A 26,186-nucleotide genomic window follows, 5' to 3' on the forward strand; every position below is an offset into this window, starting at 1 on the left:
GTGTCTTATTGAAGGTAAAAATGATAGCTGGTGCAGACTCAGGACTAGAATCCACATTTCTTGCTGCCTTTTTGAAAAAGTCATGAATGGACACATGCTGCTTCCATAACACATGAGCAAATGGTTTCCAAATATTTATACAGACCACATCAGCAACATCAGAGTTATCTGGGGACAATGATTAAAGTAAAGAGTTCTGGGCTCTATGTAAGACTGAAGGGATCAGAATCTCTGGGGATAAGGCCATGGAATCTGTATTTGTAACAAGCATCTCCACTGATTCTATTATGCAGTCAGGTTAGAAGTCATAGCCCCAGAAAAATACTTAAGAGCCTCCTTTTCCTCCTACCAAGAAATGGAGAGAAATGGACAAATATGGAGGGAGGTGAAGAGTAGGCACCACCATGAATATAATCTCCCTACCCTACCCATGGCTTGCCATATTGAATAGTCATCTCTTAGTTTGGGTTCCCTCAGAAGCAGCCCCTGAGAAAAGGGTTTGAGTGCAAGTAGTTTATATGGGAGGTGCTGAAAAAACAGCAGGAGAATGGGAAAGTGATACAGGGAAAGGAAGATGGCTGATAATGGATCACTATGGGCAACTGGTACTTATTCTCAGGGGGAAACTTCGAGAAATGATACAAAATATATACCTCAGAATTGTCCTACCAAGGGACAAGGAATCTGGATGTTTATATATCAACTCCTATACTTTGTGCAGCTTCAGGGAAAAACTCTCAGGCAAAAGGATACGGCTATCTGGAATTCTGACAGAAAAAACTGAAGTGGTAAGGCTTGAGAGATAAGGGTGGGCCATCAACAGGTTCTGTCTGCTACAACGCCTACAGAAGGCCCCTAGAGTTTTCTTCCCTAACATTTTAAACACCAGTCTCAGAATTTTTTTGAGCCATCAAAGTCAATGCTATCTATGACTTTACAATGAAACCAGAACCTGAATGATTTTACTCTCAATTTTTACCTGAAAATAGGATGTTATCTATAAGTTCTTTTCCTTTCGAATTTAACTATTCTTAACAAGTCTCATATCAAACCTTAATAGAACATTTCTTCTTGCCTTACACTGACGACTGATTCCTCTCCTTATATTAGTACTGTTAACCAGTGACAGGCTGAGACAAAAAAATGCTGAAAATAGCTTTTACATTATAATTTACCTGCCAGCTAAAAACAAGTAAGCAATTATGTTTAATAGAATACTCCCAACTTCCTTAGGATGAGATTAAAAATGATTATATATAGGCAAATCATGGGAAATTTCAAAGCTTTGTCTAGTCTTAAACTGGCTATGCAATTTTCTTCCCCATAACGCTTCATCAGGGTATATCTACCTTATATGATAGTCTCTTCTCTAGACTCTCATCCTTCATGCCTGGAGAAACATATTTGCCATTCCAAACACTTACAATGTCACTGTATTTTATTCACCACCCCCTTCTTATGAAATACTCCCACATACACATGCAAGTCATTTCACTCACAATACACTGGTAATGGGATGCTTCTGAGCCCTTCTCAGGGAACAATGATTTATAGCCAGCAGGAGAGTTAGGCTGAAATCAGGTGCACAGGTTCCTGAATGTCACATAATTTTGCAGTTAGCTATGAGGGAAATCTGGTTTCAAATTGCATTTGGCTTGCACATTAGATTGGGGTGTAGTTACAGGAATTAATTCTGTAAAAAGAGCATCTCTTTATTTAACAGTATCTTTTACAAGAAGGAAATGCCTGTTCAGACGAATCATTTTATAAATCTTAAACTCTTTATTCAGTTTTTTCAGTTGTGAAACTTATGAGAGGAAGAGTGATTTAGAGGACTAAGAAGCAGCCTGATGAGCTTTACAGTGTTTAAACTTCCTTTACCTCTGAGTTTTTTAGTATAAAATTTGACTAGATTATAGCTTTTAATTTTTTTTTTTGTATTTTTGATCCTTCATTTATAAGTTAACTATCTAAATAGTGATCTGAGGAAGGAATTACTATGAGGATAACCTATTGCTAAAAATTTAACAGCCTTGAAAAAAAGAAATGTAATTTAAGTCATTTACTTAGGTCTAGTTAGACAGTGGTGAAAGTCATAATAGGATCCCAAACCCTGAATTCCTAAAATGGTGTTCTTTTCCCACAAACTATAAGATTGCCCATTCTAGGTTATCAGAAAAGGGCTGGAATAGAATCATCAATCATAGTTGGAAAGCCCTCTACTGTACATAAGAACATGTGTGCCACTGCCCCCCCACCCCACCCCATCCCGCAAAGAGCATACTGCCTTAAAACTTAAATATCCCACTCCTTAGTCTGTTCTCCATATAGCAGCCAGAGTGATCCACTCAGATGATGACAATGTCCTCCCCTCAACTGGCTATGGCCTCTCATCACCCTTAGAATAAAACCCAAACTTCTTATAAAGCCCTACCTGCTCTGACTCCTGACAGAAACAGTTTAAAACTCATATACTTGAGTCTTTAACTTTTTTTTAAAGCTTTAATCCTTCCAGTCATTGAATCCATACAGTCTCAAAATGAGAGTGAACTACTGAATAAGCATTACCTTTCAAACTCTCACTGCAATTTCTTTCTGTGCTGATAAAATGTATTTACTGCAGAAGTACTAGATTTTTATACATGACTAAATTGGATATGAATCTGAACAATGAGATTCCTTAAAAGGATCTTAAAAACAATGATCACCAAGCAATAAAGACTTCAGCATGGATCTTTGGATTTTTCAGGAAGAATACATGTGAAAAAAAATGAGCCCATCAGTCACTTTATTACAGAGTGGCTCCAATATGACAAGATAGCTTTCCACTGGGTACAGATAGATATATGCTTCAGTTAATCATTACCTTGTCCAAGAAAGCATTTCCATCCTTTAGAGACCAGCCAGGAAGATTAGACAGCCTGGGACTGAAAAACAAAAGATTAAATTATCCTAAATAAATTATAATTCTCAGTGATTTCATGGTGACTGTACTGTCTCCATAAAGTTAAAAACAGTTTGAAATTACTGGCAGCAACGCTCACCGAAAATACAAATCAAAAAGATAAAAAATAACCATGTAGTATCAAGCTTAAGAATTATGTGGCAATGGAATATTAAGAGGTCAAATAGTTGAGCACTGAATTGGAAAAACTAATAGAATTATATTCACAGTAGTAAAGAAAAAGGAAAGATGAGACACTCGAGCATTTTATAGTTTTCCAATCATTGCTTCCAACTTCTCTGTGTTTACATTTGAGAACGACTCTGAGGAGTGAGCAGAATGAGAATCATCAAAAAGTAGAACTAGTAAACAAGACTCAGAGAGGTTAGGTGCTCACAAGAACACCCATATAAAAGAGGCTCACTATCTGCAGGCCAAAATTCACTGAGACTAAAAATACTTGAATTCTAGTGAAATCCATATTCTGTATTCACAGGTTATATTAGTCAGCTGATCACTGGTGGCCTGAGTTTCCAATTCTGAAATTGAAGCCAGATTTCCCAAATGTTACAAAATGACACCATAATACCTGAGTGTATCTAGAAGGTGAAGTTAATTTCATGTACATATACTTTACATTAAAAAAGTCTAGATTCAGAAATCATTCACTTCTGGTAATCTCTGGATTTACCTCAGCACTATTAATTGACCAGAAAAATTCTAATGGAGAGAAAATGCACATAATTCAATAAAGAAAAAAAATTTGTTGGTAAGAAGAAACACAACTTGAAATGGCAAAAGGATTTCAGAGCTTCCCTACAAAATTAAAGTACGTAAAGTAAAAATAAAGGGCAGAAGAAGGGTGTGACATTCCTATTTATGGCTGGGTGGTGTTTCATTGTATGTGCATGCCATATTTTGTTCATCCATTTATTGGTTGGTGGACACTTGAGTTGCTTCCATCTTTTGCCAATTGTGAATAAAACCACTATGAAAATTGAAAAAAAAAAAAGTGCATGAGACTAAACGGACTCTATAACCAGAAACCAAATATTAGTATGGCCTCATCTACTCCCCAAAGCAATTTTATCAAATTCTGACTTTGTAATTAAGCAGCAGGTATAAAAGTAAAAAATAAACATATATATGTTAATAACTGTCCATCTTCTATTGAAGGTTAACCTGAGTAACTTTTTTTAGGAAAAAAAAGTGAGAATTTGCGAGGTAACTTAATTTTAAAATAATCCCAAACTCACAGAAGAGCTGCAAAAACAGTACAATGAACTATATACCTTTACCAAGATTCACGAACTGTTTCCATTTTGCCTTTATTAATCAAAAAGTGAGATTTTTGAATTTCATATTTGAGAATGAAAATCACTACTGGGAGAATCAAATTTGGTTGGTATAAATTATATCTGGTAAGCATTTATTTTTACTCTGGGAGTTTTCTGCTTTAACTTCTCAGAGAAAAAATCCTATAACCACTAGATGTTTTAATTCCCATCTCATTTCTTAATCACTTGTAGACTTCTTACTTCTTGAAAAATGTATTTATTATCAGATTGGTTTCAAAAACCAAGCATTCTAATAAAAGTGTAATGTCAAGTCAATGTGGTTACTGCTTTCATTTCCTGCATGTTAACTCTCTAAAACAAGGTTATAAATATCTCATTTCATTTACAAAGAGAACTGGATCAAAGAATATTCATTCTCTCTGTTTCCCATCAGACACACATAAATTAGCCTTCAAAATATAGATGACTGATTCATTCATTTGTCCTCGAAAAATGATTAGAAATGGTACACTGCTCATCAAAAAATAATTTTTAAAAAAGCAATAATTTTAGGTATTGTAGGGTTTGAACTCTTGACAAATACCCTATAATACTGAAGCCTTCTATTAAACACCCATACTTATTCTGGATTTGAGAAATTGCTAGTAGATGGGGCTGAATACTCAAAGGAGGATACCATGTTTTAACAACAGTGCTCAAGATGACGAGCCATACAAATCTGCCACCATATGGCAAAGGGATGTTGACTATACAGATGAAAATATATGGTTAATGAGTTCCACTGAGTTAATGATTAAACCATAAAGAGTTAGTAAACTTTAAGCTATTATTACTTTGCTTTTATTGACTACAAAAACTGTAAATTTTATAAACAAGGAAACAGAAAGGTCTCTTCACAGAAAGCTATTTTAATAAAATCTTGGAGGTGAAGATATTAGAAAATTATGATTAAAGATGAACATATCTTTGTATTCACTACTTAATATCTTAGTGAAAAAAGGCCATATTTTACAGTTAAAAAACATATCTATATGTGACCTCATTTTTTGGTAATTTTTTTTTAATAGATAAGACAGTATTCCCATGGTTCAAAACCAAAAAAACAAAGAAATAAGCAATTCAGGGCATTTTAAATGAATCTAGCACCTAGAAACACACTGAATGTAGAAAGAACAAGATGATATGTAACTGATTTTTTCATACTTTTAATTTTTCTTATTTCCTACTTTAAAATGTATTACTTTTATAATCAGAAAATGATGAAAAACTCATGACTACATATATTCATTCAAACAATATTTATCAAAAGCTTAAACTGCAAAATGTGCAAAGTGCTGGGATATGACAGTAAATAAAACAATTCCTGCCTTTTAGGAGTCTGCAATCTAGGATAGGGAGATAGTAAACAGCAAACTACAATAGAGTAAAATAGGAGCTATGACAGGGGTAACCAGAAGACATTATGGGTTCACACAGAAAGTACACTTATGACAGGTTGGGTGGGAGAACAGGGACTAGGAGTAAGGAAGTGAAGATGGAGGAGGTCTTTCCAAAAAGAGGGAACAGTGCCATCATTTGTGTAGTACTGCAAGGGAATGAGGTGTTCATCTCCACTCAATCTGTTTATGAATAATTATTTATGTAACAAGCACTCAGCTAGGGGCTGGTGATAAGATTGTAAACAAAACACACTTGCCCTCCCAAGAAGGTAGGGAAGATAGACAAATCAAATAATCACACAAATAAACAGAACAGGCTATTATAGATGATGAAACAGTATAGGACAGTGTGACAAACATCACATAATAAGGGACTAGTCTATTCAGCAGCAAAAGACTTTCCTGAAATATGATGATTGAGGTGAGATGTGGATAGTAATAGAGTCAAGGGAAAATTCAGGTCAAGGGACAGGGTTTGGAGAGAATAAAGAAAGAAGAAAGCTTTAAATCGCAATAATTTCTTCCAGTTATTCTCATCATTCCTTGACAAAGACATCTTACATAAAGGTTATTCAGATAAAACTTCAAGAAGAGTCCCAAAGACTTCCATCTTCCCCTCCTGCAATTCAACTTGACTGTCACTTATGTTTGTCTTGTACAGAAATGAATTTGAGACACAAGCTCCTGTGAAGGAACAAGTCATGGCTCTGAAGCAGGGGGTAATATGATTTCTCTAAGACTCTGGAAGAAAACAAAGAGCAAGAGGCATAGTATAAAGAAGATACTGGAGAGAAGGCAAAGTGAGAGTATGGTATGTATCCTAAGAGTGATGAAAAACCACTGAAAGTTTTAAACAGGTGAGACACAAGATTAGATCTGCAATTCAGAAAGATGATTCTGGGGAAAACGGACATCATATGCCTTCTGATATTATATAAAATCATTTATGCCAATTCCTACCAAAAATAATAACCTCAGCCTTACCATGAGGAAATATAAGACCTATCCAATAACTGGCCTGTACTATTAAAATGCGTAGGTCATAAAAGAGACTGAGGAACTCTTCCAGATTAGAGACTAAAGATATGACAACTTAAATGCAATGTGTGATCTGGATTGCATCCTAGACTAGAAATCATCATAATGTTTTTATTGTTATAAAGAGCTTTATAGGGGCAATTGATGAATAGGATATGCAGATTAGATACTGGTACAGTATTTTGTTAATTATAATGTAGTCATGTAAAAGAATGTCCTTGATCTTAGGAAATATGCACTCAAGTATTTAGGGGGTATGGTGGTTTGAAGCTGTTATGTACCCTGGAAAAGGCTATGTTCTTTCTTTTTTTTAATGTAATTTTATTGAGATATATTCACATACCATACAATCCATCCAAAGTAAACAATATTTCACAGTATCATCACATATTTGTGTTTTCATCACCATGATCATTTTTAGAACATTTGCATTAATCCAGGAAAAGAAATGAGAAAAAAAAAAGACCCCAAACATTCATTCCCCTCACTCCTCCCTCTTATTCACCACTAGTATTGCACTCCACCCAATTTTAAGACTTACAATAAAGGCACGTTAACTAAGACAGTGTAGTATTGTCAGAGATCGATATATAGATCAGTGGAACAAAACAAAACATCCAGAAGTAGATCCATTCAAACAAAGATTAGGACTACTGGATTACAGTTTAACAACTTCAGGTATTTCCTTCTGGTTATTCTAAAACACTAGGCACTAAGAAGAAATATCTATGTAATGAGACTGTAGTCACAGTCATTTGTAAAATCCTAATTTCTCAGTCACACCTTCTCAATCTTCAGGGACATCTGGGCAATGACCATTTTAACATATTTGTGCTGGAAAGGGGTGTTAGCCTTATGGGGTAGAAGAATGAACTGGTTGATGTTCTTGGAGAGACTGGTACCTCTAGGTTTCAGGGCTTATCTGGCACAGGATCAATCTGGAAGGCCCATGTTCTTTTAATGCTTTCCTGTGGGTGCAGACCTGTTGTGGGTGGGGCCTTTTGCTTAGGTTATTTCAACTGAGATATGACCCATCCCATTCAAGGTGAGTCTTAATCCTTCTACTGGAGTACTTTATGAGAGGATAAAACACATACAGAAGTGAAGAGATGAATTTAAGAGAAGTTCATAGAAAAGCCCCAGAGAAGCTAAGAGAGGACCCACAGAAGGTCAGAGAGGAAGCCACTGGAACCAGAAGCTGAAAGCAACAAAAACCAGGAGCCAAGAACCAGCAGATGCCAGCCATATGGCTTCCCATGTGACAGAAGTGTTCCAGCTGCCAGCAACCTGTCTTCAGAGTACAGGTATCATCCTGTTGATGCCTTGAGTTGGACATTTTCATTGCCTTAGAATTGTAAATTTGTAAGCTAATAAATTCCCATTGTAACACCCAACCCATTTCTGGTATATTGCATGCCGGGACTTTTAGTAAACCAAAACAAGGGGTTAAGGAGCATCACGTCTGCATCTTAATTTCAAATGGTTCAGAAAAAAAATCATATTCATATATACAAAGGAGCAAAGGTAAATGATTTAGACTTAATAGACATAAATAGAGCATTACATCCCAAATTACCAGGATATGCATTCTTCAGCACTCACAGAACATTCTCCAGGATAGATCATATGCTGGGGCATAAAACAAGCCTCAATAAACCTAAAAAGATTGAAATTATTCAAACCAAATTCTCTGACCAAAATGGAATGCAACTAGAAGTCAATAACTATCAAAGAAACAGAACATTCACATATATATGGAGGTTAAACAATAAACTCTTAAAAACAATCAGGGGGTCAAAGAAGAAATTACAAGAGAAATTGGTAAATATCTATAGACAAATGAAAATGAGAACCAAAATATCAAAACTTATGGGACCACAACTATATCATGATACTGTGAACAACTGATTATACACTTTGGATAATTAGGGTATGTGAATATATCTCAATAAAATTGCATTTAAAAAGAAAAAAACCTATGAGGCTCAGCAAAGGCAGTGCTGAGGAAGAAATTTATAGCTCTAAATGCATACATTAAAAAGGAAAAAAGAGCTAAAATCAAATAACTAATGGAACACCTGAAGAAGCTAGAGAATGATCAGCAAACTAACTCTAAAACAAGTAGAAGAAAAGAAATAACAAGGATTAAAGCAGAAATAAATGATATGGAGACCAAAAAAAACAATAGAGAGAATAAATAACACCAAAAGTTGGTTCTTTGAGATCATCAAGATTGACAAACCCTTAGCTAGACTGACAAAGTCAAAAAGAGAAAAGACCCAAATAAAAAAAAAAATCATAAATGAGACGGGGGACATTACTGTGGATCCCGAAGAAATCCAAAAAATCATAAGAGGATACTATGAATAAGTGTAGGCCAACAAACTAGACAATTTAATGGAAGTGGATAATTTCTTGGAAACACATAAACAGCCTAGACTGACCCAAGAAGAAATAGAAGACTTCAACAAAGCAATTACAAGTAAAGAGATCCAATCAGTCATCAAAAAGCTTCCTACAAATAAAAGCCCAGGGCCAGATGGCCTCAAAGGGCAATTTACCAAACCTTCCAAAAGAACTGACACCGTTCCTGCTCAAACTCTTTCAAAAAATTGAACAAAATGGTACACTACCTAACTCATTTTATGAAGCTAATATTACTCTAATACCAAAACCAGATAAAGATGCTACAACAAAGGAAAACCACAGGCCAATCTCCCTAATGAATACAGATGCAAAAATTCTCAACAAAATACTTGCAAATTGAATCCAAAGACACATTAAAAGAATCATACACCACGACCAAGTGGGGTTCATCCCAGGCATGCAAGCATGGTTCAACATAAGAAAATCAATCAATGTAATATAACTCATTAACAAATGGAAAGGGAAAAATCAAATGATCATCTCAATAGATGCTGAAAAAGCATTTGACAAAATTCAGCATCCTTTTTTAATAAAATCACTTTAAAGGTAGGAATTGAAGGAAATTTTCTCAATATGATAAAGGGCATATACAAAAAACCCACAGCCAGCATAGTACTCAACAGTGAGAGACTGAAAGCCTTCCCCCTGAGATTGGGAACAAGAATAGAACGCCCACTGTCACAACTATTGTTCAACATTGTGCTAGAAGTTCTAGCCAGAGCAATCTGGAAAGACAAAGAAATAAAAGGCATCATAATTGGAAAGGAAGAAGTAAAACTGTCATTATTTGCAGATGATATGATTGTGTATTTGGAAAATTCTGAGAAACCAACTACACAGCTACTTGAGCTAATAAAAAATTCAGCAAAGTGGCAGGATAGAAAATTAATGTGCAAGTCAGTAATGTTCCTTGACACTAGAACTGAACTGACTGAAGAGACACTCAAGAAAAACATTCCATTCTCGTAGCAACTAAAAAAAACCAAGTACCTAGGAATGAACTTAACCAAGGATGTAAAAGACCTCTACAGAGAAAACTATATAACTTTACTAGAAGAAATAAAAGGGGACCTAAAGAGGTGGAAAAATATTCTGTGTTCATAGATAGGAAGGCTAAATGCTGTTAAGATGTCAATTCTACCCAAACTGATCTACAGATTCAATGCAATTCCAATCAAAATTCCAACAACATACTTTGCAGACTCGGAAAAGCTAGCTATCAAATTTATTTGGAAGAGACAGGTGCCTTGAATTGCTAAAAAGCATTTTATAAAAGAACAACAAAGTGGGAGGACTTACACTTTCTCACTTTGAAGTTTACTATAAAGCCACAATAGTCAAAACAGCGTAGTACTGAAACAAAGACACACATATTATTCAACGGAACTGAATCGAGAGTTCGGAAATAGACCCCCAGATCTACTGTCGACTGATTTTTTATAAGGCCCCCAAATCCACTGAGAAGGGACAGAACAGTCTCTTTAATAAATGGGACTGAGAGAACTGGATTTTCATATCCAAAAGAATGAAAGAGGACCCCTACTTCACACCCTACAGAAAAATTTACTCAAAGTGGACCAAAGACCTCAATATAAGAGATAGTACCATAAAACTCCTAGAAGATAATGTAGGGAAACATCTTCAAGACCTAGTATTAGGAGGTCACGTCTTAGATCTTTCACCCAAAGCACAAGCAATGAAAGAAAAAATAGAAAAATGGGGGCTCCTCAAAATCAAAAGCTTCTGTACCTCAAAGGAATTTGTCAAAAAGGTGAAGAAGCAGCCAACACAATGGTTGAAAATATATGGAAACCATATATCTGATAAGAGACTGATATCCTGCATATATAAAGAAATCCTACAACTCAACAGCAATAGTACAAACAGCCCAAATACGCAAAAGATATGAAAAGACAATTCCCTGAAGAGGAAATACAAATGGTTAAAAAACACTCACACAAAATGTTCATACTCACTAGCTATTAGGGAAATACAAATCAAGCCCACAACGAGATATCATCTCACACACATCAGAATGGCTGCAGTTATATAAACAGGGAGCACAAATCCTGGAGAGGATGTGGAGAAACTAGGACTCATTCATTGCTGGTGGGAATGTATAATGGTACAGCCACTGTGGAAGACAGTTTGGTGGTTCCTCAGAAAACTAAATACTGAGCTACCCTATGATCCGACAATTTCACTTCTTGACGTACACCCAGAAGATATGAAAGCAGTACACAAACAGATATTTGCACACTGATGTTCATAGTGGCACTGTTCACAATTGCCAAGAGATGGAAACAATCCAAGTGTCCTTCAACAGATGAATGTATAAACAAAATGTGGTATATATACACAGTGGAATACTATGCAGCAGTAAGAAGGAATGAGGTCGTGTAACATATGACACATGGATGAACCTTGAAGACATAATGCTGAGTGAAATAATCCAGACACAAAAGGAGAGATATTGTACGTTACCACTAACATGAACTCCCTGAACAATGTAAAATCAGTGTCTTATAATGTAGAATATAGGGGACCTAGAGACAGACAGAAGCTAATGAAGAGGAAATGATAACCTAATATGCACAGACTTGATAATGAGGGTGAACTTATAGGTGTGAGAATGGACAGGGGTGATTATGGTTTGTTAATGGGATTATAAGCATCAGTGCCGCACTGAAGACGAACACGATCGAAAGTGGTTGTTTAAAGGCATGTAACCTACAACGTAGCACTACAAATATAAATAAGTGTTTGCATCAAATACTTCTAAGGTATGACACTGGTACAAAAAGCTAACAACAGACTGGTATATGGAAAAACTACCATTACATATTGAGAGTGATGACGATCATACAACTAAGTGAAGATAACGTGAGATACTGCTTCTTTATCTTCGGCAGAATATATGCTACGCGAAATTAGGAACCCCATGCTTAATAAGTCTAGCCCTACTTCTTGAAGCTTGCTCTTGTGAAACTTATGGCTGTAAAAGGGAGGCTAAGCCTTCCTTTAATTATGCCTAAGAGGCACCTCCAGAGAATGTCTTTTGTTGTTCATATGTGGCCTTTGTCTATCTAAGCCCAAATTGACAAATATATTCTTTGACCTCCCCACTACGTGGGACATGACTCCCAGGGGAGTGAATCTGCCTGGTGATGTGGGACCCAACTCCCAGGAATGAGCCTGACCCTGGCATCCAGGGATTGAAAATACCTTCTTGACCAAAAGGGGGAAAAGAAAGATTACAGTGGCTAAGAGATTTCAATAGAGTCAAGAGGCTATCCTGGAGGTTTCTCTCATGCGAGTTCCAGCTAGATATCCCAAATGACTACATTATGCCATGCCCTAACCAACAGTAGTCCCAAAATACCTAGATCCCTATCTGAGATTCTATAAAAGTTTCACTCATTAAGTTTATCTTTCAGAAACTTAAATCCACCGGAATGTTCCTACGCCAGACAAGGTCTGAAACCCAGAGGCAAGAGCCTCTTTAACAACAATCAGATGCAGCTCCCTTCCCCATAATGTTGACACCCCTTTTTAATATGAACAAGTTAGGGTGGTCTCTGCTTAGACACCACTGAAGATTGAGAAAGTGACTGAATTAGAGGAAAGGGCAGCAACAGACAAGCTACGATTTAACAAAGGATTAAACAAAAGATTATGAATACTGAATCTTTATATGATTTTTTTTTAGATGCTAGGGTATTAGAATAGCTAGAAAGAAATAACTGAAAAGGTGGAACTATAACCCACAATATTCTTTGAAATTTGCTCTATAGCTACTTGTTAAATTGTACTTTGAAAGTTATCACCTTTCTGTATATATCTTATATTTCACAAAAAGGAAAGAACTGAAACTGGAACTATAACCCATAACATTCTTTGAAGTTTGCTTCTAACTACTTGTTGTATCTCTAACAACTTGTTATACCATACTTTTAAAGTTATCACTGTTATGTATATATGTTAAATTTCACAATAAAAAATGTGTATTAAAAAACCCTCATAGGACTGTACAACACAAACAGGGAACCCAAAATGTAAATCGTGAACTATAGTTAACAGCACAGTTAGAAAAATGTTCTTTCATCACTTGTAACAAATGTACCATACTAATGCAAGGTGGTATATGGGAACTCTATTTATGCATGGTTTTTCTGTAAACCTACAACTTCTTATTAAAAAAAAGTCAGGTAATGATTAAGTGCTATGAAGAAAAAATTAAGCAGACAGGGGGACTTAGAGGGACAGGGGATATTATTCTGGCAAGGGAGGTCACAGAAGACCTTGCTGATCAGATGCCACTAGAGCACAGAATTAGGAGCCATGAGGCTATCTGGAGAAATAATCTTTGAGGCAGAAGAAACAAGGCCTTGAGGCATTTAGTTTTGGAAATAACAAGAAGACTAATGTGAATGCAGAGGAATGAACAAGAAAAGGAACAATTAGAAATGAGACAGAAATAGTCAGGAGCCAGTTTAAGTAGGGCCTTGAAGTAAAATGTTGGAATTTAGGAAGTGTAACGGGAAAGTAATGGAGGGCTGAGACTAGGGGAGTGATTTGAATTTATGTCCCAAAAGGATCATCTTGCTGCTGTGCAGAAAACAGTCTATGGAAAGCTACGAGTAGACACGGGGAAACCATTCACGAGGCTAGTGTAATAATACAGATCATGGTGGCTTAGACTCGTGTGGCAGCAGTGCAGGTGAATATAGAGCCAAAAGGATTTGCTGATGGATTGGGTGTAGGGTGTAAAAGAGAGAAGCCTAGTATGTCTCCAAGGTTTCTAGCCTGAGCAAAAGATGACTTTTTGTATGGAACTAGGAGGGTTGCTATCATCTTACTAGTAGAACCTCCCTCTCAAGAGTAAAAGAATTGAGAGAGTGGAAGAGGTTTCCAATGCTTAGCCAGGGCTGTGAGAATAGAATTATTAGATAAAAAAGAGAATAAACAGTAAGGGAAAATATGTAGCTGGGATTGTCTGCCCAATTCAGGTTTTGATCATCTAGAAAATCCTCCATGCCCCCACAAAGAAGGTTAGGGCCCTTTTGTATGCCCTCACAGTATCCTTTATTTTACTTTTCTAGTAATTTTCGACAACTATACGGTTATATTCTTATCACAAGTATAATTAAATTTCCAACTCTGTAATGTCTTTCTCCTCTGATAGACTATAAGTTCCATGAGGGAAGGAAATTGTCTTGTTCACGTCTGAAACCCTGATCCTAGCACAGTGTAGATTCTTAAAAAACACCACATGAACAAATACTTTAATGTTCTGGGGGAAACAGACAGTAATAACAGGCTACTTCAATAAGAAATAACCCTTAGCTATTTTTGTAAAGCAATATATTTGATGCCTAAAATTTCTGAACTATTATAAATGTATTATTTTAACTCTTTTGGATATTATCTGTACAATGGTAAATGTATTTCTAAGTGCTGGGTATAATTTTAAATGAATTCCACAAGCTTTGCATAAAATGTAATCTGGAATTATCTCTGACCTTATCCCCGTCACCTTATTGTTTACCTTATCTCTGAAAAATCAATAGTTGATCTTTATAATAATTTTTCTAGATGGTTCACAGGATTATCTTTATGAACAATCCCTGCACAAAGTGATGTCTTCAGGAGTGTCTGAGATACATTAGAGGTTTACACCCTTGGAATGCTTTTATGCTCTGAAATCTGTTTTAGGTAGCTTTTCTATGTCCCTTTTTATATGGAATATCACCTTTTTGCTACTGGGAGTATATTTAGCTTCTAAAAGTTAACCACTTCTCTTATAAATTGTTGCTTCTAAAAGCAGCAAGCTGGGAAACCAATTTCTTAAGATGATGTTTTAGTAAGAGTAAACAATAGTTGTAGGCCTGAGGTAATGTATCTGCTTTAAGACATGGACTTTGGCTGCATATATGATTCTATGATATCTAAAATTGACTAGTATGAAAATAATGCAGATACCTATCAAAAAGAAATGTCAGACTCTATGATGTCAAGTCCCTGAAAAAAGCAGTTAAATGATTCTAAAATTCAATTCTTGGGCTCATCAGTTGACCGTTTATCAGCTCTTATATAAATTAGCAAGAGAGATGAAAAATACATGACCTCACTTGCACTGAGCAGTTGCAGGAACATTTTATAGAAGCTCAGAATAAGTTATAATAAAGCAGTCAATCAATAAATCAATAGAACACTTTCCATTAACCCAGCCAAAGGACATTATTTTGATAAAGAACATTTTTAAGAGAACAAAATAAATTTATGATAAAACACAAGGTACTAATAATCTTCATACTAATGGGCACCATTTTCAGCAAACTCAACTCATTTTGTTTTGGGATGCAACACCACATACCTTTGAACAAGTGGCAAAGGAAGGAAATTGAGAGTGGAAGTCATGTCCAGTCCACAGTCCAACATGATGGTGGTTGATTTGAATTTGAGCACATTGCATGGTAAGGTTGGATGCCCTGTCAGGCAATACTGAAAAAAGAAAAATAATAAAACCACTTTTATCAATAATCGACTAGAGAAAACAACCTAAAAAGTAAAATGTATTAAGTAAAACTGATAATCTTCTCCCATAAGAACAGCTAACTTTCTAGGGCTTTCTTCTTTTACTGATCAGGGTACCACTTCCCCTAGTAGTTCAATATACTAAAAAAACTCAGATCATACTAATTTTTCATAAGGTACCTACCTAGTTATATCTTAAGCAAAGTAGAGTTTTTGAGGGGCTGCAGTTATTGACATTTGAAGGTTTCAAGGCTGTATTATCTGCTCTACTCCCATGATACCTCCAAATTTCTAGTATCCCATCTGTACCCAAGTACTGCTTAAAGCTGTGCAAGTCAACTAAATTCTAAGCTGGATCCTCAAATTATACTCTAGGTTTGTATTTCTCCTCCTTTAAATAGGTCAAATGCTTTCTTTGGAAATGGATGGGGAGGTTAATTAACAAATGCCAGTAAAGGTTTATGCTCATTCTTGTTAGAAGAAATGACTCAAAAGGACAAGTGACTTCTGTGATGTCAAGATACTAAGCAGGAGTGTGGGACATCTACTGAGCAATCAAAAGTCTCTTGCCACTGGCAGCAGAGCTCAGAAGTCAAAGGGGGCACAAGTCATAATAGTGTATTAAAAGGAGTGTAATGAGCCAAGACAGCATACTGATCTGAAACATTTCTCACATTCTCCTCAATGTAGTGGTGAAGACAGATAGGCCAGAGTGAAAATTATTTATATGGCAGGTACCCTGTCACCTTTAATAATTCTGTTGCTCTGAAGAAAAGAAATGAAGAGGGAAGCACCTTTTCCCTCACTTTTAAAGTTACTCAGTAGAGGCCTCCCTTGAACAGCAAAGCCCAGAAAATGGAGGGATCAATGTTCTTAATCCCTCGACAAATACATCCTTTCTTTCTGATTTAAGTACCAGTACAGCACAAGTCAGAGTAATGCTACATCAATGCCTGGCCCCACAAGGCCACAGCAGCTTAGGCTAAATCTTCCCAGGTCTTTGTTACTCAGTTGGTTCCACCACTGGGTAAATTTTCCACTTTTCTCTAGAGGACATTACAGGAACCTATGATTTTTTTAAACTGCATGTCCTAAAAATATATAAGGTCAAGAAACAAGAAATCATGGAATTCTGCAAGATTTTCCTGTATTACAAGTTTATGTATGATGATTATATTTTCCAAATCAAAATTGATGTTCTGAAAAGGCACCAGGTTAGGTTACTAATGATAAATGATACAAATTATTTAAAATTTTAACTGTTTCAAAAAAGTTCAACAGACACGATTTGGGTAATTATACTTTACATAAATTCATTCCTTAATAGGTATCAGAATTACAGCAAATTTTCCCTATTAAATAAGACAGATATCCCTACCTCCAACCTCCATTTGGTTCTCTATTGCTAGCTTGGTCTTTATCCCTCTCTAAGAACAATCTGTTGAAAATCAACTATTTCAGTCAATTCAAAAAGTTTAAGGAAGATACGGCAAAGGAGATGAAGCATATAATGAAAACACTGGGCGTACATAAGGTAGAAATTGAAAATTCAAAAAGCCAACTGGCAGAATCTATGGAAATGAAAGGCACAACACAAGAGATGAAAGACACAATGGAAACATATAACAGCAGATCTCAAGAGGCAGAAAAAAGCACTCAGGAACTGGAGAACAAGGCACCTGAAAGCCTACACACAAAAGAACAGACAGAGAAAAGAATGGGGAACTTAAGGACAAAATGTAAAGCAAGAATGTACGTGTCATTGGTGTCCCAGAAGGAGAAGAGAAGGGAAAAGGGGCAGAAGCAATAAAAGAGGAAATTATCAATGAAAATTTCCCATCTCTTATAAAAGACATAAAATTACAGATCCAAGAAGCGCAGTGTACCCCAAACAGAATAGATCTGAATAGGACTATGCCATGACACTTAATAATCAGATTATCAAACGTCAAAAATAAAGAGAGAATCCTGAAAGCAGCAAGAGAAAAGCGATCCATCATGTACATAGGAAGCTTGATAAAAGACTATATGTGGATTTCTCAATAGAAACCATGGAAACAAGAAGGAAGTGGGGTGATATACCTAAGATACTGAAAGAGAAAAACCACCAACCAAGAATCCTACATCCAGCAAAACTATCCTTGAAATATGAGGGAGAGCTTAAAATATTCTCTGACCAACAGACAATGACAGAGTTTGTGAACAAGATACCTGCTCTATAGGAAACACTAAAGGAAGCACTGCAGACCGAAAGGAAAAGACAGGAGTGAGAGGTTTGGAATACAATTTTGGGAGATAGTAGCACAGCAATGTAAGTACACTGAACAAAGATTACTGTGAGTATGGTTGAAAGAGGAAGGTCGGGACCATGTGAGACACTGCAACAAAAGACAAAGGATAAAGACTGGGACTGTGTAACTCAGGGAAACCTAGGGTGCTCAACAACTGTAATAAAAGATACAAATATGTTTTTACATGAGGTAGAACAAATGAATGTCAACATTGCAAGGTGTTAAAAATAGGGTGGGATCGGGGGGGAAAATACAATCAATGCAAATTAGAGATTATAATTAACTGAAACACTGTATTATGCTTCCTTTAACGTAACAACGGCAATATACCAAAGCTAAATGCCTGTGTGGGGGGTGGGTTGGGGAAAGGTATGGGATTCCTGGCATTGGTGATGTTGTCTCTTTACTCTACTTTAGGTTAATGCTATCTCTCCTTTTGTGGCTTTCTAGCTGTCATGTTTTGTGTTGTTGTTTTTTGTTTTTCCTCTCTCCTCTTTTCTTTTTCTTTTGTCTCTATGCCTTCTTTGACTCTTCCTCCTTTGTGGAAGATATGAAGGTGTCCTTATATAGATAGTGGCAATGGTGCTGAATACATAAATATGTGACCACACAGGGAACCAATGATTGTTTACTTAGGATGGAATGTATGGTGTGTGAACAAAACCATCTTAAAAGAAATGGGCTGATGAAGAAATCTTGAGGGCACTATACTGAGTGAAATAAGACAGACATAAAGACAAATATTGCAGGGTGTTCTAGTTTGCTAATGCTGCGGAATGCAAAACACCAGAGACGGATTGGCTTTTATAAAAAGGGGGTTTATTTGGCTACACAGTTACAGTCTTAAGGCCATAAAGTGTCCAAGGTAACACATCAGTAATCGGGTACCTTCACTGGAGGATGGCCAATGGCGTCCGGGAAACTTCTGTTAGCTGGGAAGGCACGTGGCTGGCGTCTGCTCCAAAGTTCTGGCCTCAAAATGGCTCTCTCCCAGGATGTTCCTCTCTAGCAAGCTTGCTCCTCTTCAAAACGTCACTCACAGCTGCACTGAGTTCCTTCTGTTTGAGCCAGCTCATTTATATGGCTCCACTGATCAAGACCCACCCTGAATGGGTGGGGCCATGCCTCCACGGGAATATCCCATCAGATTCATCACCCACAGTTGGGTGGGGCACATTCCAGGCAAATCTAATCAGCACCAAAACGTGTGCCCCACAAGACTACATCAAAGATAATGGCGTTTGGGGGACACAATACATTCAAACTGGCACACAGGGTCTCACTGATATGACTTAATTATAATATGTAAACTCATAGACACGAAATATAAGTTACCAGGATACAGAATAAGGCTAAAGAATGGGAAGCGATTGCTTATTATGAGCAGAATGTTCAACCAGGGTGAACTTAAACATTTGGAAACAGACAGGGGTGAAGGTAGCAAGTTGTGAGAATAACTAACAGTGCTGAAAGGTGTGTGAAGGTGATGGAAAGGGAAAGCTCAGAATCATGTATGTCACCAGAAGGAAAGTTGGAGGTTAAAAGATGGGAATGTATAGAACAAAGATTCTTGTGGTGGACAATGTCCATGATTAACTATACAAATATGAGAAATCTCTCTCACGAACTATAACATATGTATGATACTATAACCAGGAGTTAATAATAAAGACGCATATAGGGAAAAATATATACCTATTGCAAACTGTATGCTACAGTTAGTAGTATTTTAATGTTCTTTCATCAACAGTAACAAATACATTATACCAAAACTATGAATCAATAATGGAGGAGGGGTTGGTTAGGGGTATGGGAGGATTTGAGTTTTCTTTTTTTGTCTTTATTTCTTTTCTGGAGGAATGAAAATGTTCTAAAAATTGAAAAAAATTTAATTGTGGTGATGGATGCACAGCTATGATGGTACCATGGGCAACTGATTGTACACTTTGGATCTTTGGATAGTTGTATGGTATGTGAACAATCTCAATTAAAAAAAAATATATATATATAAAATAAACTATTTCAAAATGCAAAGCATGTTAAACTTGACCCAAATATAGCAAATGTTCTAATAAGTGCTCTCCAATATTTCTTTAAAAAAAAAAGATCAGAATTCAGAAAAATCTGGAAGAAGGTAAAATGAAATGTACATAATGGTTATTTCTGGATGAGGAGATTATGGTACATTTTTTTTCTTTCAGCTTTCTGTGTTTTCCACATGTTTGACAATAAAATCACATCTCTATAATCAGAAAAAAGTATGACAGAAACAAAACTAAAAATTTAGCCTGCTACACTGAATGACAAGATATTTTCTTTATCTTCATCCTTAACTCTAAATTATAGGCAACAAGGTATACCAGAAGATAGAAGATCAATTTGTAAAAGGTGTTGCTCGAAAGATGTCAGGGAAAAGAAAAGTTGGCTGAAAGACTTAACATTTGTCACTATCATCAAAAGACAAAGGGAGGGAGGAACACTTTGTAAAGGCCATAACCAAATGGAAGAAACCTTTTCAGGGCACCTGCTAAAGGAGTGCCAGACCCTGATATCATTAGCCCAACTTTTACAGCTGAGCTTTACACAGTTTAAGTGTCTTGTCTGAGAAGTGCCAAAGATACACAGCGAGGTCCCCCGACTCCAAAGATTCCATTGAGGCAGAAAGAGTGACTGCTGAGGTTCACAAAACCAGTTAATGAGGAACCTGCAAAGTACCCAAAGAAGCCTGTCTCCAATGATGCTTTCTGTACATTCCCAATACGCTGCTCCAATCACAAAGCAACTTATAATTTAGTCAGGGTTATGAGACAAATGCATGAAAATGTTAATCATGTGATTTTAATTTTAAAATCAGAAATAATTATATTATAAAGAAAGTTAGAAAAATGGGAAGAAAAATATTAGCCACAATCACACCAATCTCATTATCATCTTTATATCCCTGTCTTTTTGCTATGTATAAAAGCTGTACTTCTAGTGTATATACCCTTCTATGACCTGCTTTTAAAACTCATTATGACTGTGTTTTCTTTGTCTATGTTGCATAGCACTTTATTTTTATTGGCTGCCTAAGTAAATATTTACCATCATCATTTGTTTAATCTTTCACTCATTGCTGAACGTTGAGGGTTGCTTCCAGTTGCTCTATTACAAACATGGCTGTGATCATCACCTTAGTGCTTATGGCTTTTTCCAGATTGGACTATTTCTTTAGAGTATTCCCAGAAGTGGCATTAACTAGGTCAGAAAATATGAACATTCTATGACTCCTGAAATATGCTGCCAAAATGCTTTCCAAAAAAAGGCTGCACCTATTTACAATGTCATCAGTAATATATCAGATGAGTTTCACTGCTTATTCCCACAATATTATGGTCAAAACCATCTAGAATCTAGACCAAAATGCAGTTTTAACCATAATAGTAGCTTTCTAGAAGTAATTAAATGACCTTAAACAGGAAAATCAACTACTTGATAAATGGCTTTAGTTTTGAGAGGTAGCATGTGAAATTATTTAAAGCAAGGGGGTGGGGGGTGGGGAGGGTTTGGAATAAGACTGCCTGGGCTCAAAGCTGGTCATGTTAGCTATTAAGGTGTGACTTAGGGAAAGTTACTTAATCTTGTAAAAACTCAGTTCTCTCATCTGTAAGATACAATAATAGACCTACAACCCTCGTAGAGTTGTTGTGAGGACTAAATGAATTAATTCCATGTGAATTAAATGAATTAATTTCATAACACATAGTATGTTCTCACTGTTGCTATAGTTACAGAATAATTAAGGGGGGATAATTTACAGCATTTTATAGAATAAATTCTATTATACAGTGGCATTTACTAATAATGCCTGAAATGTTTGTGTGTCCCACAAAACTAGGTAAAGTGAATGAACAATTTTACAAATACTGTTGTTAGTTTGCCCTCCGGGAAGATAGACCCAATTGAAAGTGTCACCACTAGTGAGTGCAGAAGTGAAGATTCTAGCCAACAAAGGTTTTATAATTTTTATTTTTTTCTAGCTTAACAATCACAGAGTAATGTTTTTATGTTAATTTCATTTCTACTTAACGTAACTGCAGGCTTTGCTATGTGACAATTTACTATCTATCTAGATTTCCTTGTGTGCCTGTTGATCTCTTTTTCCCACTGACTGAGTGGAATCTGGTTTTGGAACTCATATATGTTTAACATTTATAAGCAGTGTTTCTATTAACTTTTATCAATTATACTTAGCACCACATATCTTGCCCATTCTTTCATTAAAAAAACCTTACTTTATCATTACGCAATCTTCTTTGTCTTACAGTTAATTATGGAAAATTTTAAACATATACAAAATAAGCAAAACAGTGTAATGAACTTTTTTTTGTTGTTGTTGTTTCTTTTTTTTCTTTTTTATTTTTTTAATTAAATTCAGTTTTATTGAAATACATTCACACACCATACAATCATCCATGATATACAATCCACTGTCCACAGTATGATAACATAGTTATGCGTTCATCACCACAATCTATCTCTGAACATTTTCCTTACATCAGAAAGAACCAGAACAAGAATAAAAAATAAAAGTGAAAAAAAAAACACCCAAATCATCCCCCCATCCCACCCCATTTGTCCTTTAGTTTTTGTCCCCATTCCTCCACTCATCCATACACTAGATAAAGGGGGTGTGATCCACAAGGTCTTCACAATCACACTGTCACCCCTTGTACTCTACATTATTATATAATTGTCTTCAGGAGTCCAGACTGCTGGGTTGGAGTTTGGTAGTTTCAGGTATTTACTTCTAGCTATTCCAATACATTAAAGCCTAAGAGGTGTTATCTATATAGTGCATAAGAATGTCCACCAGAGTGACCTCTCGACTCCATTTGGAATCTCTCAGCCACTGAAACTATTTCGTGTCATTTTGCATCCCCCTTTTGGTCAAGAAGATACTCTCAGTCCCACGATGCCGGGTCCGCATTCATCCCCGGGAGTCATAATCTGCGTTGCCAGGGAGATTTACACCCCTGGGAGTCAGGTCCCACGTAGGGGGGAGGGCAGCGAGTTCACCTGCCGAGATGGCTCAGTTAGAGAGAGAGAGGGCCACATCTGAGCAACAAAGAGGCACTCAGGGGGAGACTCTTAGGCACCATTAGATACAACTTTAGACTCTCCTTTGTGGTAATGAGCTTCATAAGGGCAAGTCCCATACTCAAGGGCTCAGCACATCAAACCACCAGTCCCAATGTTTGTAACAACATATGCTAGGGGATCAGCATCTCAAAGTTTAGAGATAGGCCTTACAATTCAGGGATAGAGTTAACTGCTGTAAGAGCTTACAATCTAGGGACTATTACAATTATTGTGTCCACGTCAGGCTGTGTTCTAAGATTCAATTCTGAGTTTACACATTGTAGTTAGTCCATACTGGTGAGGCATCATCCTTCTCACCATGCTTTCTCCAACACTTTTACTCCTATATATATTTTTTCCTACAATTTTATAGAGTTATATTCACATACCATACATTTATCCACAGTGTACAATCAGTTGTTCATGGTATCATCATAAAGTTGTACATTTATCACCACAATCAGCATCTGAACATACTGATTACTACAAGAAAAATTGTTTTCTTTCTTTTCAGCAATAAGAAAAAATGTTAAAAAGAAAAACAACATGTCATACAATACAATACACTATCAAGGACAGCAAACAACACCACTACCAAGAATCCCACATTACTCCCCTATATCCCCCTCTCATATACATTTAGCATTGGCATATTGCCTTTGTTACATTTAATGGAGGTATATTACAATGTTACTGTTGACCATAGACTCCAGTTTGCTTTGATTATGTTTTTTCCTGAATACCATCCCTTATTCAAATTTCTACATGGTTGACATTCATTTGCTTTCCCACATGCAAAAACATTTTTATATTTGTATATTTAGTAACAGTCATTGGCCACTCCAGTTTTTGCCACGTTATACAGTCCCGGTCTTTATCATCTATCTTTACCTCTGGTGTCATACATTCTCCTATCCCACCTCTTTCAGCTTTACTCACAGACATCTTTGTTCAGTGTACTTACAATACCGTGCTACCATCACACAGTATTATGCTATCTATTTCTGGATCTATGCAATCAATCCTAAACATTCTGTAGTCCTTCAGCATCAAATGGCTGATCTCTGCCCTCTTTCTATCTCCTGGTCGCCTGTTTGTCAGCTTTTAACTCCCAAAGTTTGTTCATTAATGTCTGTTCATATTAGTGAGACCATACAGAATCTGTCCTTTTGTTTCTGGCTAACTTCACTCAACATAATGTCCTCAAGGTTCATCCACATTATTACATGATCCATGTCTTTGTTCTGTCTTACAGCTGCATAATATTCCACCATGTGTATATACCACAGTTTGTTTATCCACTCGTCCTTTGATGGACATTTGGGCTGTTTCCATCTCTTTGCAATTGTGAATAATGCTGCAATAAACATTGGTATACAAATGTCTGTTTGTGTCTTGAGTTTCAGTTCCTCTGAGTATATACCCAGCAATGGAATAGCTGGGTCATATGGCAAATCTATATTTAGCTTCCTGAGGAACCTCCACACTGTCTTCCAGAGTGGTTGCACCAGTCTACATTCCCACCAACAATGAATAAGTGTGCCTCTTTCTCCACATCCTCTCCAGCACTTGTCATTTTCTGTTTTTTGGATAATGGCCATTCTGGTAGGTGTGAGATGGTATCTCATTGTGGTTTTGATTTGCATTTCCTTAATAGCCAGTGAAGTTGAGCATTTTTTCATATGCTTTTGAGCCATTTGTATTTCCTCTTCAGAAAAATGTCTGTTCATGTCTTTTGCCCATTTTTTAATTGGATTGTTTGTCTTTCTGTTATTGAGATGCAGGATTGCTTTATATATTCGGGATATTAAACCCTTATCTGATATGTGGTTTCCAAATATCATCTCCCATTGTGTAGGTTGCCTTTTGACTTTTCTGACAAAGTCCTTTGATGTACAAAAGTGTTTAATTTTGAGGAGATCCCATTTGTCTATTTGTTCTTTGGTTGCTCGTGCCTTGGGTGTGAAGTCTAAGAAACCACATCCTTTCACAAGATCTCTAAGATACTGCCCTACATTTTCTTCTAAGAGTTTTATGGTCTTGGTGCTAATGTTTAGATCTTTGATCCACTTTGAGTTAATTTTGGAATAAGGTGTGAGATGGACATGCTCTTTCATTCTTTTGGAAATGGATATCCAGTTCTCCAAACACCATTTATTGAACAGGCTGCTCTTTCCCAGTTGCTTCGGCTTCACTGCCTTATCAAAGATCAGTTGTCCATAGATGTGAGGGTCTACTTCTGAACACTCAATTCGATTCCATTGATCAGTATATCTGTCCTTATGCCAGTACCATGCTGTTTTGAGCACTGTAGCTTTGTAATATGCTTCAAAGTCAGGTAGTGTGAGACCTCCTACTTCACTCCTCTTTCTCAAGACATTTTTGGCTATTCGGGGCAACTTACCCTTCCAAATAAATTTAGTTATTGGTTTTTCTATTTCTGTAAAGTAAGTTGTTGGGATTTGAATTGGTATTGCATTGAATCTGTAAATCAGTTTAGGTAAAATTGCCATCTTAACTATATTTAGTCTTCCAATCCATGAACATGGTATGTTCTTCCATTTTTTCAGGTCTTGTTCAATTTCTTTTAGCAGTTTCTTATAGTTTTCTATGTAAAGGTCTTTTGTGTCCTTGGTTAAGTTTATTCCTAAATACTTGATTCTTTTGGTTGCTATTGTAAATGGGATTTTTTTCTTGATTTCCTCCTCTTGTTGCACATTACTTGTGTATAGGAACACTACAGATTTTTGCGTGTTGATCTTGTAGCCTGCTACTTTGCTGTATTCACTGACTAGTTCTAGTAGCTTTGCTGTAGATTTTTCTGGATTTCCTACATACAGAATCATGTCATCTGCAAATAGTGAAAGTTTTACTTCTTCCTCTCCAATTTGGATGCCTTTTATTTCTTTTTCTTGCCTAATTGCTCTAGCTAGAACTTCCAGCACAATGTTGAATAGCAATGGTGATAGTGGGCATCCCTGTCTTGTTCCTGATCTTAGAGGAAAAGCTTTCAGTCTCTCCCCATTGAGTGTGATGTTAGCTGTGGGTTTTTCATATATTGCCTTTATCATATTGAAAAAGTTCCCTTCTA

The 26,186-nt window shown here is 36.4% G+C and overlaps 1 protein-coding gene across 4 annotated transcripts in view; it reads right to left on the minus strand.

The window, feature by feature from the left end:
• INTS9 (integrator complex subunit 9) overlaps positions 1–26,186 on the minus strand; it is a 132,849-nt gene that overhangs the window by 68,457 nt on the left and 38,206 nt on the right. For all 4 annotated transcript variants that reach the window (XM_037813163.1, XM_037813161.1, XM_037813162.1 and 1 more), the window contains exons 2-3: positions 15,523–15,650; positions 2,867–2,927 (exon numbers count right to left, since the gene is read on the minus strand). In XM_037813163.1, coding sequence (XP_037669091.1) covers positions 2,867–2,927; positions 15,523–15,650 — 189 coding nt within the window. The remainder of the gene's footprint in view (positions 1–2,866; positions 2,928–15,522; positions 15,651–26,186) is intronic.

The sequence above is a fragment of the Choloepus didactylus genome, chromosome 20 (genome assembly GCF_015220235.1).
Source record: "Choloepus didactylus isolate mChoDid1 chromosome 20, mChoDid1.pri, whole genome shotgun sequence".
NCBI classification, from domain to species: Eukaryota; Metazoa; Chordata; class Mammalia; order Pilosa; family Megalonychidae; genus Choloepus; species Choloepus didactylus.